The sequence below is a fragment of the Eublepharis macularius genome, chromosome 2 (assembly GCF_028583425.1).
Source record: "Eublepharis macularius isolate TG4126 chromosome 2, MPM_Emac_v1.0, whole genome shotgun sequence".
NCBI classification, from domain to species: domain Eukaryota; kingdom Metazoa; phylum Chordata; class Lepidosauria; order Squamata; family Eublepharidae; genus Eublepharis; species Eublepharis macularius.
This window is the reverse complement of record NC_072791.1, coordinates 8,901,874-8,924,273: the sequence shown is the minus strand read 5'-3', so window position 1 is coordinate 8,924,273 and position 22,400 is coordinate 8,901,874. Positions and strand designations below refer to the sequence as shown.

Genomic DNA, 22,400 nt, shown 5'->3' with positions numbered 1-22,400 from the left:
TTTCAGCAACCCAAAACCTACTGCACTGATGTCCCATCCTATTGAGCATATTGACGTACACAGTGTAATCCATCATGCATTTCAGAGAAAAAGACGGACTAAATATAATGTAAATAGTAAAGAAGTAAATACAGAGATCACCTGGAAAAAATAGTAGCTTCAAAGGGCAGGCTCCCTACATCTGTACTGAGCTCCCCCTCCCGCCCCCAAAACTCCACCTACCTCAGGCTCCATTTGCAAATGTCCAGGAATTTCCGAGCCCCAGAGTTGGCAACCCTATTTTGTACAGAATTGCTATCAACATGGAAGCAAATATTCTTTCGTCCCCGTCTGTAATCTCCATGTTTTGGACCTGTGTGGTAACACATATACAGCAGGAGATAAAAAACATAGACCTAGCAGAGGTGGTGGATTTGTTTGATTCATGCACAGGAGAGCATATCATGCACTTACCATGCTCATCGAGAACATTCATGTACACAGGCTTTGGAGAATAATATGAACAAAAAGAGGCAAATTGAACAATGTGTGTGTGTTATTATGCAGCTGTATGTGCTTTTGGACTGTTAAGCGTTATATACAGATACAGCAGATATACATAAACACACACACCCCTATATGTAATGTGTATGCATATTTTATATGTATCATCTATCTGTATCTGTGTATCTATCTCAATCAATCAATTCTTTATTTATGGTCATTTGACCAATCATGTAACACTAGGGTTGCCAGCTCCAAGTTGGGAAATTCCTGGAGTTCTAGGGAGTGAAACCTGGAGAAACCTGGAGAAAGTGGTGTTTGGGGAGGGAAAGGACCTTGGCATGGCATAATTCCATAGAGTCCACCCCCCCAAAGTAGCCATTTTCTCCAGATGAACTGATCTCTGTGGCCTGGAGACCAGTTGCAATTCCGGGAGATCTCCAGCCACGACCTGGAGGCTGGCAACCCTATGTAACACACTTACACTGAATAAGAAAATTCAAGGCCTATAATGGAGCAAATAAAACGATTTAAGATTTAGATCTAATTACAGCACAATATATAATTTCTATCTATATGTATATCAGAGAAAGAGGTGTGTAATCATCTATTTATACATGTCTAGCTATCTATCTATCTGTATATATGAGGTGTATACACACACACACACACATCAGGTAAAATAAATATATATTTATTTACCTAATGAGTGTTTTTTATATATAAATTATATATATATAGACACGTGTGTGTACAATAAAATGCGTTTCTCATAGTCTAAATGAGAGCGTACGTGTGGACACACAGACACGTGTACAAAATAGCCAGCCTCCTCAAAGCGGCAGCCTCAGCAGGAGATACGAAGGCCCCGCCCCTCCCAATCTCTAGCTCCGCCCTCTCTATTATTTCCCTCAGGTTTATTCGCGCACTCATCAGTCACGCACTGATCTGCGCCTGCGCCACGGAGCACGCTATAAAAGGCATGACGTCGGGCTGACGATAGAGACGCTGAGCTACGACCATAGAGCTAGAAAAGAGGACGAGACGGCCGCGGTTGCCTCTTCCTTCTCCGGGGACAGCCGTAAAGCAAGCGAGTGCCGTGCGTAGCCACCGCGACCGAGAGAAGCCATCGAGGCCACGCCCCCGCCTCCCCGTCGCGCGCTTCCGTCCTCTCCCTTCTCATCTATTCCCAGCGCCGGCCGTAAAGCGAGGAGACGCGAAGCGTCGCGCGCCCGCAGCGGCCTTGGCCTGACAGGAAACCCGGCCTCGCTTTACGGCCGCTGGATGAGGAGGAGCGGAGAAGGGGAGCGGGAGACGCCGCTGAGGGGATTCGGGGGTGAGGAGGAGGAGGAGGAGGAAGAGGCGGCGGGGAGCGGCCCAGGGCGCGCGGGAGGGGGGCGGCGGTCTCTCCCTCCCTCACCCTTCTCGCTTTCTCTCCTCCCGCCTCAGGACATGGCCGAGGTTCCGCCCGGGCCTAGCAGCCTCTACGCCCCGCCGCCGGGAGACGCCGCCTCGCTCCTCTCGCCCTTCGCGGGGGCCACCGCCGAGGAGGAGGAGGAGGAGGAGGAAGAAGAAGAGGGCGGCTGCGGGGCCCAGGCCGGGCATGAGGGCGAGGGCAAGGGGGACCCCCCCTGCCGCCCCCTCCGCCGCCGGCCCTGCCCGCCCCACCGGCGCAACCACCAGCTCAACGGGCTCATCGCGGCGCCGCCGGACCTGCGGCACCTGCGCACCTCCCTCAAGGGCAAGGTCCTGAACGACGAGGGCGGCAAGGCCATGGGACACGGGCGGCAGCAGCAGCAGCCCCAGCGGGACGACGGGGGCCAGGGATCGCCGCCGCCGCCTCCCCCCTCCTCGCTCAGCAACCACCACCGGGTCCCCCGGCCCCAGGCAAGGACTGCACAGCCCCAGCAGCGCCCCCACCACTGCCCCCAGGCTGCTGCCCCCTCTGCCGGGGCCAGGAACGGGGTGGCTGGCGGGGAGGAGGAGGAGGAGGAGGAAGGCGAGGAGCAGGAGGGGGGCGGGGAGGAGGAGGAGTCGCTGCTGCTCCTCTCCAGGTCCCTGGCCTCCAGCTGCAACTTGCAGAAAGGCTCCACGGGCCCCCCCACGGACTCTTCCTGGGCCCCACCAGAGGAGGAGGATGCGACGGGGGACCTCACGATACGATACGTCCGCTATGAGTCTGAGCTGCAGATGCCCGATATCATGAGACTGATCACCAAAGATCTGTCTGAACCCTACTCCATTTACACATATAGGTATTTTATCCACAACTGGCCTCAGCTTTGCTTTTTGGTAAGTTGGGGTGGGGAGAGAGGCCTTTATTGAGAAGAAAGGGGGTATTTAGCATTGGGCAGGGAGATGGTGGCATCACACCAGGCAGAGTAAGTTGCAGCAGTGAACTCCAAAACCTAGTGCTAGAATGTAGCGTCATGGGCTCTCTGCTGTATTCATTTGGTCTTCCATGGCAACTGTGTGAGACAGGATGCTGGAGTCGATGGGCCACTGGTCTGATCTAGCAGGGCTTGTCTTAAGTTCTTAAAGTGGAATACAGTTTTATAGGAGTATGATATGCTTTGCTGGCCAGTCTAGTAAGATAAATTATATGCAAAGCAGGTACAGTCATTTAAGATACCTAGGTCTTTTCTGTGAGGAGACTTCTGTATCAAAGCTGTGACAATCTTCTTGGCACTGTAAATTGGTGCCATAAAAGATCACCTTACTATGCCTTTTAATTACTAAAGTCCTCTGAAAGCAAGCGTTTTGAAGATTTGACAGTATTCCTCTGTAAGACGAATGCACACTTTAAGCATTTTTTCCTCTTGTAATCTCTGTTCAATGAAGGTGAAGATTAGCTCTCATTGTTTACATATTTAAAGATACATTCATCATCTCAGTGCCCATGTTAAATGTTAATTTTTCTAGGGCTTTTGCCTTCCTTTCCCTGTCCTGAGACAAACTGATACTATTTAATCATTACAGTAGAGGAATTGCTAAGGCAAGATGAAGTGCTAACACTTGGGAAAGTTTTAGAATACCAGGGGCAGGAGAAGGTTTTGTATAAAGTATAATACCATAAAAATGTTGGGTGTGAGGAGAAGCAAATGAGTGGTGACAGAAAAGAGAAAATCTGTGTCAAGTTAGGGGGCTTTGCGTTAATAGTATTGTCATATTGAAGATTTCTTTATTCTAAATAGAAATGTTAGCATTCTCCTTATGTATCAAGATAATGATACAACATGTTCTAAAGTCACACCTCAAATTTCGTACCCCAGTCTTCAGTGCTAATTCAATAGCAGCATACATGGAAGCACTAATAAATTTCAGGATCAAAGCTGTGCTGTTATCTGATGAATAACTGAAAAGTAAAGCGAGACTGTGTCCAAGGCAACACTAATTATCTTAATATGGCTCTGTAATAACCATAATCAGCTGATGTTAAATGTAAGGCTTATTTGGAGGAACTTGATGGGCAACTTTCTGCTTTTAACAGGTGTGTGTATGTGAGGTAGGGGGGTGTTGTAATTTTAATATTTAATTATTGGGACTTGTTTCATGGAAGTGACAAGTTTTTTTTCTCTGATCATTCCAAGGAAATGTCACGAGTGTAGTTTAACCAGAGGGCGGGGTCATGATTACAGGCTTGGGGGGGGGGGAGACTGCTTTTTTGAAAGAGCTTGCAACATGTAGAAGAGCAGCATTATCGAGGGATAAAAGTGGGGTATCACAGTAATGGTTTGGGGGGAAATATTCAGGGTTTTGATACTGACAATATCGGCGTCGACGGTCATTTGGTGATCTGTGAATCATATAGACCTTGTATCCCACTAGCAGTTTATAACCTGTGTTGTTTTGGGGAGCGTGTGATTTCAAAAGCCACTGGCTCGACCCCAGTGGCAGGATTGAACTTCATGTTGTAAGGTATAATGCTGACTTCATGCTTTGTTTGGTCCAAGGGTTGAGGATGTTCACAGGCATCTGCTTTTAAGAAAAGCCTGTTAAGCATTTGATCTAGAGTCAGCCAGAATCACCTTTGTGCAGTTTCTGGCACTTGTGAGGATTGTTTCTAAAATACTCATTCGCAGAGTTGGTCTTCTAGAAAGCTGCATTTGAACACACAATGAAGCTGTGGTTCTGAAGCCATTTTGACAAACAGTTAAAACATTTGTGATTCAGGGGTGTTGGTGCAAATACTTCAGAGGAAACAGTGGTTATCAAGCATCATATAGGACTATGTCCTCCTTATAGCCATATGGGTTTGGGGGCAGTAATTATGCTGCAAGATGTTTAGTTCCTCACAAATGCTGATTAACCTCTGACAAAAATAATCTCTGTAGAGCACGGTTGGTACTTTACATATTGCCCTCTGTTGTTATTATTTTTAGTGGCTATGTTTCCTTGCAAAGCCAGAATCCTCCCTTGCTTACTTTTTGTGTAGGTATCTGGTAAAGTGTAAAAGTCAAAAGTGTACCCTCGTGGGGCATTATTCTATTTCAGTAGACAAAATTTCTAAACTGCATAGTCTGCATAGTTTGGTGTAGTGGTTAAGAGTGCGGGACTCTAATCTGGAGAACTGGGTTTGATTCCCCACTCCTCCACTTGAAGCCAGCTGGGTGACCTTGGGCTAGTCACAGTTCTCTGGAACTCTCTCAGCCTCACCTACCTCACAGGGTGTTTTGTTGTGGGGATAATAGTAACATACTTTGTAAACCGCTCTGAGTGGGTGTTAAGTCATCCTGAAGGGTGGTATATAAATCGAATGTTATTATTTATTATTATTGTTACTTCTGTGAACTACCACCTTGATTTCCCTGTGTGTGGACTAGTTCATATTCCCTGCCGGGCCCATGTCCAGACACCAGTGCCACATGCAATCCCTCTTGGGTATAGAGCCCCTCTTCTTTCTGTGGCTTACTTTGCTGTGGGGGCTGGATCGGATAAACTGCTTACTGCTCATCCCAGCAGAACGAATTCCTGTGTATAAGGAGGAAGGCGAGAGCATGCAAATCTGTGGTGCACTCACACTTGTGTGATTAGGAGGCTGTCTAATATGGGTCTGAACAAGAAAGCTTGTAGAAATAAATGCCCAGAAGCTTTAACACAAATATTGTTTACTTACCTGTTGTACACAAATCTCTAGATATATCTCTTCAGGCAAGGTGTGTCAACATGGGTTGAGGAATCCACAAACTCAAAGGCTAAGGCTCCTGTGTTTAGTCCCTTAACTATGTAAATGCTGTCAATAGCAAGGGCAGTTGTCAGTCAGAAATAACTTCAGTCCTAATTCTGACTGCCTGCATCTTTCTGCAAGCCCAGCTACCTGGTCTTTATGACGTGGGCGTACCTTTTTTTGAGAGAGAGAAGATGTGCATGTGTTTGTGTTCCTTAACAGTTATTGCTAATGGCACCTGGTTGTTAAGAGGACGAAGCTTTTAAACTATTGAAAACGTCACCAGAATCTCCGGGTTAGTTCCTTCCAGTTTGGTGCTGGTCTGTTCTTCCAGTGGTCCTCCATCTGCAGAGGAGACTGAGTTGGTGGGAAGACTATTTGCGCTGGAGCGATATGCCAACACCAGGGGACAAATTTGTACGATTAGGTCCTGTGTTCCGCTGGTCCACCAATGTTTTCCATTTTCCTAAATGGAAAACATTTGTGCCAGAGGGAGCGCATGGAATATTGTGGCGTGCATGGGTAAGAAGTTTTAAGCTCATGGTGTTGGCTGTCTTCATTCTGCTGCATAAGATGTAATCTTTAGCAAGAGGTGCAAGCCCCATGTCTGCACCTGTGCCCTTGACCTCACTATATGAATACCCTCGATGTAAGAGGTTTTCTGGAAAACTTGCGGTGCACCTGTTGGTATGGCTTTAAACTGCTCAATTTTTGGCTGGAACATTCTCTTTTAAAATGGTAACTGTTCATCTGTTGTGGCAAAGTAAAGCAGAAATCAAGTGGCAGCTTTAAGACTCAACGCGTTCGGTTAGTCTTAAAGGTGCTACACTTTTGGTTTGCTTTACGAAGTGTTTGTGCCATATATATCGTCTTGTGACATAAGGATTGCCTATGCCCAGATAGTTACTTGAGAGCGACTCTGCGCTAAAACTGGCATTTTCTTAGCATTATGCCAGCATTTCTCAGGGTCTGAGTGATGCATATAAAATGGGTGCAAAGTTTCAGCCTGAGGCAAGCTTTCAGTGTAGGTGGGGTATTTTTTTAGAACTTGAAAAGGATCACCCTGATTTGCCTAGTAACTGCAAACCCAAACGATCTAGATATTTCCCTACAGTTTTGCTGTTCTCGCTTAATTTTTTGTATTTTAAAGTGTAATACACCTTTCAGCTCACCAGGGTTCTGTACTAAATACAAATCTAGAAAACATTTTGATTGGACTGTTCACGTTTTAAACTCCGTACCCTTTCTTTTACCAAATGAACATGGGTATACAAGTGAACGGTGTATAGATTTTTCCTTAAGGCAGCTTTTCAGCCCTGGCAAATTTCTATTTCTGTGATTTTTTTTCTTTTCCTATTCCACAATGTTAAGCTACATGACTGTCATATGGGAGTACTGCATTGGGAAATGTAGAGTTAACATAACACCTCTGCTGAAATAATATTAGGTTTGGAGGTCAGTGAAGGACATTCTGAAATCATAAGGACATTGAAACCAATTCACTGTTGATAGATAGTCCATCTGTGTGTGTGTGTGCATGCACGTGTGAAAAAGACTGGGGAGAGAGTGGAGGGGAGTTACGTTCTGAGCTACAAAAAGAACATTTAACTAGGCTTTTTATCCTGAGAGTAATGAACTTAAAGTTTGCCATGCTACCTTTCAAAATCTGAATTTATCTGTACAGAGTGCAGAGGCTTTTGTTGAAATCTTTAAACCAGTTATTCCAGAATAGCCTCCAGAGCCGGCAGAGGACTGCAGGCTTGCTATCTTTAGAGCAGCTTCTTAGTCAAGTAGAGTATTAAGCTCATGACTGGTCGGGGACTATGCTTTGTTTCATAATCTTCATTCAAGATAATGCTAGTTAAGAACGTATTATCTGCACAATATAAAGCTGCCCTTTTGATAATTTTTAGGACTTCTGTGTAGAATACTTAGAGTCTGGACCAAATAAAGGTTGAAGACTGTGAGAGTAACGTTTTTAGGAATCATCACTGAAACTTTATAATACAAAATGTGTAACTTACACTTTTGTTACTGGGAGTTGCATTTTAATGCTAGAATGCATCTGTCTTTGTGCAAAAAAAAAGTCCTTCTATGCAAAACAAATTCCAGAATGCAGTCTTTTTAAGAATACATGTCCCTATAAGATGTTGGGTTTTATGGCACTGTCTCTTGCCAGCTTAATCTACAAAAAATATTTTTGCTTTTTTTTTTAAGGCAATGGTAGGAGATGAGTGCGTAGGTGCCATTGTGTGCAAGTTGGATATGCACAAAAAGATGTTTCGCAGAGGTTATATAGCCATGTTAGCCGTGGACTCCAAATACAGAAGAAAAGGCATAGGTAAGAATAGTAGTCTTGTTCTCTTAAAACCTGTCCTAAAAATAGTATGCTGACAAGATTCTTTTTTTTGGGGGGGGGGGATAATAAAGCATCTGTGCCCATCTTTCTTTGTGTCACAGTTTCCCTTGATGACAGTGCAATGTGTAGCCCTTAAGAAGTTCTGTGCAATCCAGGACTTCGCTCAGTACAATCTTGGGAATAATTTCCTCTTGCTTCTGAGAACAAATAAGTCCCTTCTGATAATGACAGACTGTAGCATCTAAGTCCATTCTGGTCCGACTTCCAGATCAAAACTGGGCATTTGCTTTTTCCCTTTAGCGGCTTTGAACCATGAGAAGAGGCAGGGCAAAAATAAATGTATTTTATTGAGCAACATTTACGATCATGAAAATGTTAGGCAAAGTGGGCCAGATGCACTCCCTTAGCCATACAAATCAGCAGAAGCACTCCACTTCCTAAATGTCTTTCCTATATATGCTGAGAGACAAAGAAGAAAAATGCCCCAGATACAGTGCAAAACTGTACAGACTTCATCCGGTCCTACAATCAGGAATGTTGTAAAGTCATTAACCAGCCATCGCAAATGATAACTGCGGCTTCTCCACTGTTAGACTGAAGCATTGCAGCACCTGTTGTGTGTGTGTGTTTGATAGTGAGTATCTGAAGACAATCTCGGGTGTTTGGTGCAAAATGGCCACTGTGGCATAAAGCCCCCCCCCAAAATGGCAGCCCTCAGAAGGCCAAATTGTAGCCTGAGATGTATTGTCGAAGGCTTTCACGGCTGGAGAACGATGGTTGTTGTGGGTTTTCCGGGCTGTATTGCCGTGGTCTTGGCATTGTAGTTCCTGACGTTTCGCCAGCAGCTGTGGCTGGCATCTTCAGAGGTGTAGCACCAAAAGACCTTTTGGTGCTACACTTCTGAAGATGCCAGCCACAGCTGCTGGCGAAACGTCAGGAACTACAATGCCAAGACCACGGCAATACAGCCCGGAAAACCCACAACAACCAATGTAGCCTGAGAACTTCAAAATCACATCAACCAAACAGGAGGTAGCCTTCAGTTTTCCAGTCTGATTTTTAATATGCACTTTTCAGTGTTTGTGAATGACTGATTAGATACAGAGGAGTTAGCTGTGTTAGTCTGTAGTAGCAAAATCAAAAAGAGTCCAGTAGCAGATGACGAAGAGAACTGTGATTCTCGAAAGCTTATGCTACAATAAAGTTGGTTAGTCTTAAAGGTGCTACTGGACTCTTTTTGATTTTACTGATTAGATAGTCTGAAACAAGTTCTTATGTTCCAGGTTGTCAGCATTTTAGGATGGGTTTTCTCTTCTTGGCTGTTCCATGCCCGTCTGTAATTTTTTCCTTAAATCCCACAGGGAGAGAGGTCTGATCTCTGTAGTGGCCCTCTCCTTTGAAAGTCTCCTTGTGTACGCATATGAGGGTGTTTCTAATGAGCTCAGAAGGAGGTCCTCGAAGGCCCTTCAGTTCTTGAGTTGAGTGATGTGGAAAACAGCTTTCTTTTCATTTTTAAAAAACTTTCAACACACAGAACAAATAAGCTGCTTTCTTACCTTTCTCAGTATTCTTACACAAGACAGGTCTGTCTTGTTTATGTGCTGCTAACTAGTTGGCTGCTTTGTCTTGCAAAGCATCTTTATGTCATAGACCTCGTCAAGTTCAAGAACTCTGGTGAGAGAAATTCAGCCGCACTGAAGGAAAGAATTCACTCTTGAGGTTTTGGAAGGGGAATTATCAAAATGTCTGATTTCCACACCTTTGAAACCACAGGCCATGTAGTGAAATTAGTTTATAATGTCAGGATGTTGACTATATATGCACCAGGAAAGGCAAACATTTTAGCCTCTCATTCTCTGTTCCTTGACTTCATCAAGCTGTTGCAGGCCATGGGGGCCTGATCAGTTACATCACCTCAGCGTTGCTCTGAATTCACAGGCATGAGGCATCCTAGCCTGTCTTGAGTCAGAGAGCCGAGCAACATCTTCGTTCCTTTTTTTTTTCTCCTGAAGGTAGAGGAAGGCTTTGCCTAAATTGTATAAAATATTGCCGTAACAGTTGATCTTGCTTAAATTATCCATATGTGCCTTTAATTGTGCAGGCTATGAACTTCACGTGTGAATATGTTGAAATAGTTTGTTCCTGCAGTTAAACGTGTTGCTTTTAATCTGTATTCCAGGTACAAACTTGGTTAAGAAAGCTATTTATGCCATGGTAGAAGGAGATTGCGATGAGGTGAGTCTCTTTCCTTCGAAGGAACTGCATCGGCTTCTTTTAAAGGCTGTCCTTTAATATGTTGTGGTGTAGGAAGACATTTCAAGCGCCATGTTACCCCAAGAGCTTTCTGTGACTCCAGGAAAAAGTTTTGTTTTACTTTTTACTTCTAGATACAGTACAGTGATATTCGCACAGGCTGTTCTTAAACTAGGAGTGCCTTCACAGTTCATTGAAAGTGTTGGTCCTGCACAAGTGGAAGCTTCTAGCACTAGGAGGGGGAAAGGTGCTTTGCAGCGGACAACCACGCCCCCACCCCCCACCCCTGGTGCAGCAAATGAGTGGCTTAGGACCCAACCCCACATCTTGATGTTGCAAGATGGGGCCCAAAAATATATACTGTTGCTGTAGAATTCTGCAGAAGGTGGGAAATGTTTTTTATAAATACTGCCATTCAGCAATAAAAATTTTAGTTATGCAATGCATGTCTTTGGGTGCAGCCATGTCATTACATACAAACTAAAAAAGGGGGGGCAGCATAAATTAAGTAGTCTTATAGAAATACTAAACCTAGTATTTCTGTAAGACTACTTAATTTATGCTGCCTTTCTATTATGTTATTTTTCCATCTCTACAATTCATTGATCTTTATAGCTTCTTTTCATTACTCTAAACCTAAAGAAGCTATAAAGATCAATGAATTGTAGAGATGGGAAACTAACATAATACACAAGTATGTATCTTTGTCTTACATTGTTTCCCTTGTCTCTCTTCCCCCCCCCCCCCCATCCTGTGGTGTTAATGTTTATGTATCTATACACTTAAATTTAATAAAAAGTAATTTTAAAAAAAGGGCAGTATGAATTAAAACTTTAGCCAGCCCCAGCTGTCCCTGGTAGAAGTTCTTTCCTGATACCAAATGATTGTTTGGTACAACCCTACATTTGGAGAAATTATTCTGTTACTTGTGGGGGGTGTATTTTTGCCATTTTGTCCTCGCTGCAGACCCCCCTACATTGTGCCTGTGCTGTGCTTTCCCCTGGGCCCTGATGGCAACATTTCAGAGGTTCAGGGTTGTGGGATGGGGAAGAGGCCCAAGGGAGTTGTGTAAGTAGAGCTCCACTTGGGTCCACTTAAGAACAAGCCAAGGTAGGGGCTTTCTTAAAAGAGCCTCGGTCAGTTGCCAGGGCACTTGTAGGCTCTATTGACTCATTCCAGTGCAGTCCTGAGCCGGAGGGGGGGGGTAGGGGGAGGATACTCACCTTTTTTAGCATGATACAGCAAGCAGCATCTCACTTCTTGAGTTAATCTGCTACGCAGCCCTAGGTTTGTCTTGCGTAACCTGTTAGGATTTGAGTGGTGCATCCCTTTCCTTTGATATCCTTGAGACTGCAGGGGCAAGAGTGAGCAGGGGATGGCGAACATTCACTTCCCCCATGGAGACTGCAGCAGTATTTCTTTTCTTATCTTAGGCAGGTAACAGTTTCTTAAGTTTCAATGAACTGTAATTGGCTGGAAAGCACTTGCGAAATAGGTCCAGTAACGTACAACAATAGCAATGTTAGCATGTAAAACATTGTATGGAAGTAGATAAACTTATTTAAGTGTTAAGAATCATTCCCTGTAGAGCAGGACTTGTATGCTCTACAGTATCCACTTGCATTGGACAGCTGGTAATCCCGGTGTCCTGGGTGACTTGGAAAACAATTGGCCCTTTCAGCTTGCGTGGCTGTTTTTGCTCCCTTTACTAAGGTGTAGTGAGTGAACTGGGGAAAGGGCAGTAAGGGTCTGGGTGCTTTGTTGGATCCGATCTTTATAGTTACTGTGTTTATCATTCCAGTATAGCAATAAGAGGCGAGGAACAGCCACCAGAGGTATGGGCTACATTAATCATGACTCCTTCAGTATTCAAACAAATTCCAGGAATATTTTCATTCTGCTTGCGTTTTTAAAAAAATCTAGAATAGGAAGTTGTCAGAGTCCTCCTTGAATAGATGCAGAATTAGATCTTGTCTCTGAATCACGCTTATTCTGTTAGTCATTACCCTTACTTGTTTCCTGTAAACAGCATAATTAAATAAAGCCCCCCCCCTCGCCTCATTTGCCTGCTATGCTCCTACAGTCAAAGGAGTACGATTACATTCCAGTTTTTTTAGGAAGCACTCTTTTGATTAGCTTTGTTTACTGTCTGGTTATCTTCACTGTATGTACAGCAGATATTTTTAGGTGTGTCCCAGGAACTTTTATCCAAACGGCAAAAACATCTCAGAAAAATCTGCCAACTTGGCAGAGAAGCAGATACTTAAATAAAAGGCTTCCAGCTTTGTTAAAGCTGATGCTTATTGTGTTCCTTGTATTTTGTCCCCTAACCTGGAACCTTAAAAGGTAACAGGTCAAAATTAATTATGAAAGTATGCCCCAATGCAGACATACCACCAAACCAGGTTTGTACTATCCACAGACAGACAGCATGGGTGAGTGATTTGGTGTAGTGGTTAAGAGCGCGGGACTCAGATCTGGAGAGCCGGGTTTAATTCCCCACTACTCCACTTGAAGCCAGCTAAGTGACCATGAGCTAGTCACAGTTCTCTCAGAGCTCTCTCAGCCCCACCCACCTCACAGGGTGATTGTTGTTGTGGGGATAATAATGATATACTATGTAAACCACTCTGAGTGGGCATTAAGTTGTCCTGAAGGGCAGTATATAAATCAGATGATGATGATGATGTCTTATTAGGACTCAGGCAGTCTGGGATCAAGCCCTCAGCCATGAGTGAATATCATTTGGCAAGTTAGTCTTTTTTTGCTGATCTGTCATAAAAATGTGACAGATGGGTATCTGCTCTACAAAACTCAGGTTGTGGTTTGGAGCCACACATCTTCTTCTTTTTTCGTCTGCTCAGCCTTGCCTCTTGAAACGGTGGCCTCTGGACACTGAAATGGCTATAACTAGGCTTGCCAAGCTTCCTACTGGCAAACTGCGCTGCCCGCCACCCTTCTGAGTGGCAGCAGGAGAAAAAAATGTCAAACACAGTGATGTTGCTAAATCACTCTTGAGTGCGACCTGGAACTGACAAAGGGTAGCTCTAGGAATCACTGGAAACTCTATGGGTTTTCCAGGTTGTACCCAAAAGTTACGTAGCAATGTTGCTGGCATCATCATCACCACCACCAGCTCTCCCACTAGTTGCCAGATTTGGCCTGGCATCTCTAGCTTTAACAGAGTTTGCTCAGCATGCCAAATCTTAGTTTGCTCCAGACCGTGTTCACCTTTCATGGACAGGGGTCCACAGTTGCCAGTGGTAAGCCTGTCCTTTAGTTGGGCAACTGCCTGCCCCCGGCACACGTGGAAGACTGGCAGAGGTTCTTTCGTGGCCTTCTGCTGGAGTTCCGAGGCGCTCAGGACAAGCAGTGTGAAATCAGGTGTGCCCCCCCCCCCGCCAGCTCTGATGGAGAACCAGAGTTGACCACAAACAATAACTGGTTCCTGGAGCTACCTTGGAGCTTGCAGATCTCTTGCATAGGGGAGGGTGTCGCTGGTTTAGAATGGGAATGGCAAACTGGCCGTTTCAGAGCCCCAGTTTCTCTACCAAGCTGTGACGATTATGCAGTGTGCTTCTCACGGTTTCAGTGGTAAGAGGTAGGTAACAGCAGCTCACTGTTTTATGTATCTCTGGTTGCTTCTACTATGCATACATTCTGAAAAAGAGGCAAATATCTTGTGCCAGTATTCGGCCCGAAGGCATGCTTCAGGATCACATTTGGTCTTCAGCCATCTTCTAACAATCCATATATCATCTGAATCCATGAGCTCAGCACAGGTGAAACTCACGGCTAGGCAATGACAGCTTTGCTGTATGGTGGTCTCAGGATACAGGTTCCCTATCTTAGAAGATTGTAGGTGCTTCTGTTGAGGCCTCCATGGGTAGACTGCTATTCATGGTCTTGGCTGTGTAGCACCACATGTCCTAGACAGGGCTTGCGGAGAATGTGGGGATGAAATGCCCAAAACTTCTTTTCCTACCTCAGATGTTGGCAGTTTTAATACGTTCAAGAGTGGCTGTTTCGAGTTTCTGTGCAGTCGCTTGGATTTGTTCTCTGCAGCGTCCCAAAAGAACTTTGCAGCTCTCCTTGAAAAACGTATCCTCTTTTCTAGGTTGTCTTGGAAACCGAGATCACAAACAAGTCCGCGTTGAAACTTTATGAAAATCTTGGCTTTGTGCGAGACAAGAGGCTGTTCAGATACTATTTAAATGGAGTTGATGCACTGCGTCTTAAACTCTGGCTGCGTTAATAAGAGGCCGTCGATTGCACCGAGGACTCATCTTCCCAATGACGCGGCAGCAGCGGTGTCCTTTCGCATGCAATGCAATTTGTGTGGAATTGCTTTGCAGGTGGACATAATTATTTCCATGCAGCTCTTCTTCTCTGTGAGTGTCTCCATCGAGCGTCGCACCTCAAATCGTTGCACTGTGGCATGGCGCGTTTTGTTCTGAATTTACAACCGATTGTTTCAGACTCCAGGTCCTTTGAATAACCAGGAAGATGTGCCAGTAGGTAGCCAAGATCCGTTCTTTTTTGTTCGCAAGTCTACTGACTCCTGTTACATAAAACGGTGAACACTCTTATCCAAGAACCTGTGTATGTGGAACACATTTTTTTTTTTTGTTCCAGGGAGAAAGGAAGTGAGAAAAAAAAAGCCAATGTAGATTGTAAAATTCTATAAGTATACTAACATTTCATACAAAATTCACCATAGTTTTTTTCTGGGGAAAATTTTAAAAAAAGGCTTCAACTTTTAGGTTTTATTTTTCAATATGAACTTTCCATTCTTAAATATTGGTACCTCAGTGATTAGTGAATGAAAAACTGTATTGTAGAGTGGGGTGTGTGTTACATTGAGTACCGGTAACAATTTTAAATTGCGTCTGCCAGTGCCTGTGTAGATACGTATATTTGTCTTCACTGCTAAGTTTTTGAGTGCATGCTTTTTTTCTTTTCTTGATTTCTTTTTGTCTTTGCAAGAACGGCTTTTATTTAAATTCTGGATTTGAGAATAAATTATTTCAGACTTTATAATTTGGATACTTCTCCCAGATGAAGGCTTAAAAAGTTCTTCTCTTATAGCAAGAAGTGGGAAAAATCTCGTGTAGCTGCTAAAAGGGAGCCTGATGCACTTTTTTCCTTTAACAAGAGTGAGGGATCTTTTCAAAGAGAAAACAGCAAATTAGTGTAAATCAGGTTGGGTTTTTTTTATTTAATCAAAATGATCATTAGAATAGCTAAAGAACCATTTCTGAGCAGTTGGAACAATACGATTTTGATTTGGATTCACGTTGCTTTGCTTCTGTGTTCTAAAAAATGCTTTGGTCTTCAGTTCTTGGCGCATCCATTTTTAAGCTGCTTTTCATTTTCTCCTTCCACAAAAGCCAAAACTCTTGCAGTTTTCAATTTCTTTCTGAAAAATTTGGCAGGGGTGTATCTGAGGCTGGATTTGAACTCCCCCCCCCCCCTTCAGATGGGATCTGTGTAGGCTTGTTAAAAACATTTCCCCCCCTCCCCAGCAGTTACACAGTGTGTACTTCTGTCTGTCAGTGCAATATGTAAAACAAATCACTTCTTCTGACGGTTCAGCAATGACAGCATTGGTATATGTAATCTATATATAAAAGCAAAAAAAAAAAATCCTAAGTGACTCATGGAAAATTGCTTCCTTTCTATTGGGAGGAAAATCTTCAGAATTCAACTTTGCCTTACTACGTTGTCTGTTAGGGATTCAACTTGTCATGTTGTAAGATGATGGAAGTCGCTGTACCTTTGGGAGGACCTCGCCTCCCAGTCACACGTCAGAGATATAAAAGACCCGTTCTGGACAGCTTAAGTTTGTAAGGAAGGCCATCCTTATTTTGCACAGACTGAGCATCTCCCCCCCCCCCCCCACTATGTATAAGTTGTGAATTGTATTTGGGAAAAATAAAGGATTTTAATTTAAAACTGACACTGCTCTCTGGACGCTGCTTACATGGTTGGTTTCTCTCCTTCCCGCTCCTTTATGCTTGAATCCCTTGCTCTACGGCCTGTAAAGACCCCTGTGAGCAGATCCTCAGTGGCACATAGCTTCTTGCAAAGTATCTCCATGCCTCGTTGTCCATGCTACACTACTTTTGAGTAAACATATTTCACAATTTTAACTGTACATGAAAAAGTGAGCTGTTATCTAAAAATCTACTTGAAATGGGCCAATGGAGCCAAGAATAGAAGAGTGCTTTCTTTTTTTGAAATTTTTTCAGAGGGGTGAGGGGAAGAACTTCTCATTTGCTGTTGGCTCAGAGCTGTGAACAACTAGCTGTTAATGTGTTTAACAATAGAATAGTTTAATTTAGAGCTCTGCGCACCTGGAAAAATGGAAGGGCAATGATCCCCCCCTCCCCACCCCCGGACTTATTTTTTTCTTTTTTCCCAGGAAGGCACTGAAAAGAATCTCATATAAAATCTTTTCTTTTTTGAGTGAGAAGAACCTTCATGCAAAGCATTTCACTCATTTCAAATATGCAGCATGAAGAAGTCTGAGCAGTTCTTCCAATGGTGAAATTGGGGCATTTTGAGGAGTAGACATATACAAGCATCTGACACCGTAGACCTATACAAGTGTTTAAGATTTTTTTTGTAAAATGTAAGTTGTTTGGTAGCAGTTAATATGCTTTAATGTTTCATGATAACACTGAAGTATTATATTTTCATTGTGATAAAGTTTACCTTAATATCTAAGCATGCTGGTAGCCACACCTGTTGCAACTCTCAGGGTTTATCAAAATAATATGCTTACGTTTACTGCAGAACTTTGCTTACGTTTACTGCAGAACTTTTCTAGCTTTGACTTTTATTTTTTCCTACCTCTCAGAAGGCAAAATTAAAGATACATGTGCTATGGCAGCATAGGATGCAGCAGTTTTCAGTACTTGAGTATTGAGTATACATATAATTATTTTTATAAGAAATGAAGATACTTGTATTTAAATCCCACAAACATGCCAAATTGTACAATTTTATATGCTAACTTACACATGATAAATTTTGCTAAATCAGTAAAAGTAGTTCAGGTTTGATAGGAAAGTAAGAGTTAACCTATATTTCACCATTTCCCAAAATTATCATTTCCTTCCAGAAAAAAGTCAGGGGCGCTGGTTCCATGGCTTCATAATGTCCAGACATTTTTGTATCTCTAGCTTGCTCAATGTAAGGTTGTTTCCCGTCTCTGGGAAAGATGCTGTCATGACTCAAGAGGCTTAAAGATGTAAGTTAGAATGCAAGATAGCACACCCTCCTCCAGGTGCCCAACTGTTCTTGGAAACTATATGTATTGCATAAAACAACAATGCATGTACACACTCCTGCTTCAAGTCATTCTGATGCTGCGTATGTTCTTCTTCCCAGGTCATGTCACAGGCAACCAAGACGTGCAGGGAAATGACATTTGCTGGGGTTGGGTTCTAGTTCTGATACTACCAAAAATCCATGCAAATTAGAAAATTTGTACACCTGGGAGAAACCTGCTACTCCATCCCTTTGCTTGTGCTGGTGTTCTGTTTATAGGTTGATCAAGGTGGGTAGCCATGTTAGTCTGTCTGTCTAGCAGTGTAAAAGAGCAAGAGTCCAGTAGCACCTATAAGACTAACAAAATTAGTGGTAGGATATGAGCTTTCGTGAGCCACAGCTCACTTCTTCAGTTACCACTGTATCTGAAGAAGTGAGCTGTGGCTCACGAAATCTCATACCCTAGCACTAATTTTGTTAGTCTTATAGGTGCTACGGGACTCTTGCTCTTTTACACTGTTTGTAGGTTGTTTGCAAAGACAGAACATTTCAGAAATGTGAGCCTGCACCTGCAGTACCTGTCGTGGCACATTCCATCATCACTTTAGTATTTTGCCACCTTGCATGTGCTCTCACATCAGGCCTTTGTGGGACTCAGAACTTCAGCTGTACTATGCGCCCCATATGGCACAGGTCTTGGGTAGAGATGCCATCAGCTGTAAATGTGACTAGCAACATTTCCTTCTGGTATATGTAGATGTGCCTCTAACAATGAAATAATTACAGTGGCGGCTATGGAAGTCTTGTATCAACTTAAAGGCTAGCGTTCTTATTCCAGCTGTAGGTTACGTGGAATAGAGCCCATGTGTTTAGGTGCAATGATTTGGTTTCTTGCAAGATGCTCATTTTTATGTCAGGTGTGGGGGGGTGGGGATCACAGCTGGGTAATGAGGCTGTGAATACAAGAAGTACAGGCTGAAATACCTGTAAGGTATAAGAGTAGAAGAGCCTTGTGGCGCAGAGTGGTACGCGGCAGTACTGCAGCCCAAGCTATGCTCATGACCTGAGTTCGATCCTGGCGGAAGCTGGGTTCAGGTAGCCAGCTCAAGGTTGACTCAGCCCTCCCATCTTTCCGAGGTCGGTAAAATGAGTACCCAGTTTCCTGGGGGGAAAGTGTAGATGACTGGGGAAGGCAATGGCAAACCACCCCATAACAAAAAGTCTGCCAAGAAAAAGTCATGGTGCGACGTCCCCCCTGGGTCAGTAATGACTCGGTGCTTACACACCTTTACCTAGGCTGAAATGTAATTAGGTTAAAATTCAAATCTAACCAAGAGCAAAACAGAAGATTCTTTAGTTAAGCGATGCTGGTTAACGATGTATTGTCGAAGGTTTTCACAGCCGGATGCTGGTTAACACTTGTAATTGGGGGAAGGGGTCCTTAGGCTTGTCTAAGACAGTAAACACCAGAAGTGAGTGAGAAATTCAGGCACTGCTCATTGGTAATTTTTTCCTGTACTGCTAAAAATCAGGTACTTTCCAAGGATGTCTGAGTCTGTAATGATAAACTTGTGGTTTAGGGCTGACGGTGGAGGCTGGTGAATCTATGAAGCAATCAAGTTTAGATCCATGTTGTATGTTTTACTGAGTCGTTATTTATAGTCTCTTTTTAGGGCTTAATTTTATAGAAACAGTTATAATTGTAGCGTAGTAGTTAACTGAATATTTGAATGATGGTTACTGTCTTAAGAGACCAGTCGACTGAAATGTTGCATACATGACAATTTATTCAGTAAAACACTGATCCTCTTCACAATACCTCTCCCCCTTTTTTAAAAAAAGTAGTTTTTTAGGCTGAAGAACAGCTGGAAGTTCAATGACAGGGTCACCCCATTTTCTAGCTGAATCATGTTCTTCTCAGAGGTTTTGCTCTGCACTTCCCCTTTTCTTAAGCTGCTCATAGAAATCTTAGTTTGAACCCTGGAATGGTGGGCAATGTGATGCTTCCCTTAGATTGGTGCTGCAGGAAATGCTCAGTCTCAAACTATTAAAAAAAACCCTTCAGAGTTTTCAAAGTGGCAAAAAGTCTTAAGTTGCCTGTGATTTGTCATTTATAGTCCGCCTTTCTCGCTGAGAGTCGAGGTGGATTACACAGTACGAGCGTGGAACAATCAGCATCAAGGACATTTCCATAAACAATGCCATAGGGTAAATTAAGAGTAATTCCGCACACCGTGGATAATGCACTTCCAATCCTCTTTATAGATCATTTGAAACGGATTTTTTTGTGTGCGGAACCTCAAATGATCGATAAAGTGCATTGAAAGTGCATTATCCAGTGTGTGTGGAATCACTCATATACAAGTTTACAAAGACATAGCATTAGCAAGGATCCAATACAGAGTAGAAGAAATGATGACACAGAACATAATCAATTCAAGGACTGACATTAGACAACATGAAGCACAAGTAGTGTATAGGAGTACATATTTAAAGCAACAGATAATATGTAAGGCAACATAGTGGTGAAGTCCATGGTTCCTAACTCATTAGCGAAACATCTGAGACCCCCCTCTCTACAGTACCACCCTCCTATCTGAGAAAAAAGCCTTTTTGAGTAATTCGGTTTTGCATTGTACACTCCCTATCCCTTTCCTAACTTTACTAACCGAGGCCAACTCTACTTCGCTTCCAAGATCTGACGAGATGGAACTTGTCTGGGCTATCCAGGTCCGGGCTACCAGTGGATACCAGTAGAGAGATGACTCATAAAAACTGATTTCATAATGGGGAAGTGTGATTTAATAGCGGGGAAATGCACTGTGTTTGGGTCCCTCTCTTGCTAAAGACTTGAGTATTTGAGCATTTGTTTAGATTCCTGGTGATTGTGGACAGGCAGCAGATGAAAAAGGAGTTAAATGTCAGTTCTACAGGAGAAAGAAATACTGCTGGCTGATCTGGCAGAAGAGGTCAAGAGCTGCGTCTTGCTTGGTAAAACCATTAGTTTGCCCCCAGCCTTGAGTATGTCAGGCTAATACTGACACAATCTCTATCGAGTCACCATGAGGTTGACTGGGAAACCATGAACCAGTCGTCTTTCCAACTTCACCTACTTAAGTGTTTTTAGGACAAAATGGAAGCTTACTGTGAGTTCCTTCAGGGAAGGGGGAGGGGATAAAAGCGCAATAAAATGATAGAGACTTGAGTCTCCCACAGACAACCATTTCCGGAAGAGCGATCAGGGGTGCTCGTAAAGAAATTGGGCCAAATTTGGTCCGTAGGCCTGATTTCACTCCAAAGTCTTTAGGTGGCAACAGTGTCGGGGAAAAAAGAGGGGCGACAGATCACGCCAAGTGTCTTTCACATAAGTTACTTTGGCCATTTAAGCAGCTCGTACAATGGTCTCTTATTTGAGAAAGAACTGAGTTTCCTGCGTCCTTCAACAGGTGTTGAGTTGCTATTATGCCTTACCAGGAAGAGAAATGTCTCCACACGGTATGATTCTTACGTATTGATTGGTTAAATAACATCTCCCTTGTGTTCTCTCTGCCCTTTAAAGTAAAGCTAGTTCTTTCCTCAGCTCTTTCAAACAAATAAATCCCGTATTTTGGTTTCATATGATCTCTTCGCCTTTGAACAAAGCTGATCGGTGTATTTTATTCAGTTTCCCACTTTGGAGTGTCTGAATCAATGAGAAGGGGTAAAGGAAGGATGGGGAATGCAGAGTGGAGGGCTGTTCCACAACCTCTTGGCCCTTTCCTCTGGTGTAAGGACACTCCCTGGCGAAAGAGGTTCTTAACACAGCTTTGCTATAGAGGAAAGGACTGCTGTGAACAAGAGAGGACGAAGAGGGGGAGGAATCAATTCTGCTTGGCATTTCTGGAGCAGCACAGACATTGTCAGATGAATACTGGAAACAATCTTTTATGTTTAAAAATCTTACGTTCTTCAACCAGGAAATCGAATCCATCAATTGCTCATTCAAGCTCTTCCATTGCTTTTACGTTCTTTATGCTACTATCGTAGTTGTGGTTTTTCCCTCCCCAACAGTCCAGAGCTATGGTTGTTGTGGATTTTCCAGGCTGTATGGCTGTGGTCTTGGCATTGTAGTTCCTGACGTTTTGCCAGCAGCTGTGACTGGCATCTTCAGAGGTGTAGCACCGAAAGACAGATCTCTCAGTGTCAAACTGTGGAGAAGATGTTAGCAGGTAATTTGTACCTACTCAGGAAGGTGGGTTTGGGTTGCGTCATCCTGTAAGAGTTTCCCAGGGTGTGGAATGCTAATGGAATGCTAATGCTTCACTGTATCCTGAGGAGGTTCTTTTGCATGTGGATAAAGAATAAAAGAACATGAAAGACACTCCAGACTTGGCCAATCTGAAAAGTCAGCAGTGGCTGAACATAGCCTAACTCAAACAGGACACAGTATCTTATTCCAGGACACTAAAATACTGGACAACACTTCCAACTACTTTGTCAGATTGCACAGGGAAGCCATTGAAATTCATAAGCATAAGCAAAACTTCAACAGGAAAGAAGAGACTTTAAAAATGAATAGAGCATGGTTTCCAGTCCTGAAAAACACCAGGCTAACAAAATACTCTACATCTTACAATAGCCCTGCAGATAAGATTAGCATATCAAGCACCAATCCACATACAAAAGAACCTCCTCAGGATACAGTGATGCTTCCCCCCATTAGCATTCCACACCCTGGGAAACTCTTACAGGATGACTCAGCCCAAACCCACCTTCCTGAGTAGATATAAATTACCTGCTAACATCTTCTCCACAGTTTGACACTGAGAGATCTCTGTCTTTTGGTGCTACACCTCTGAAGATGCCAGTCACAGCTGCTAGCGA

General features: G+C 43.4%; 1 protein-coding gene across 1 annotated transcript; it reads left to right on the top strand.

Moving 5' to 3' along the window:
- Window positions 1-1,761: 1,761 nt before the first annotated feature.
- Window positions 1,762-16,453, top strand: NAA30 (N-alpha-acetyltransferase 30, NatC catalytic subunit). The gene is made up of 5 exons (XM_054972763.1): window positions 1,762-1,819; window positions 1,933-2,775; window positions 7,868-7,991; window positions 10,189-10,244; window positions 14,380-16,453. Exons 2-5 carry the CDS (start codon window positions 1,936-1,938, stop codon window positions 14,515-14,517), a joined length of 1,158 nt encoding a protein of 385 aa, XP_054828738.1. The 5' UTR covers window positions 1,762-1,819; window positions 1,933-1,935; the 3' UTR covers window positions 14,518-16,453.
- Window positions 16,454-22,400: the final 5,947 nt, after the last annotated feature.

What these genes read in the sequence shown, in the direction of transcription:
- NAA30 (XM_054972763.1), top strand. Translation starts at nt 1,936, where the DNA reads ATGGCCGAGGTTCCGCCCGGGCCTAGCAGCCTCTACGCCCCGCCGCCG. An exon ending in GGCCTCAGCTTTGCTTTTTG is followed by an intron (nt 2,776 to 7,867) that starts GTAAGTTGGGGT and finishes TTTTTTTTTAAG; the next exon opens with GCAATGGTAGGAGATGAGTG. An exon ending in TAGAAGGAGATTGCGATGAG is followed by an intron (nt 10,245 to 14,379) that starts GTGAGTCTCTTT and finishes CCTCTTTTCTAG; the next exon opens with GTTGTCTTGGAAACCGAGAT.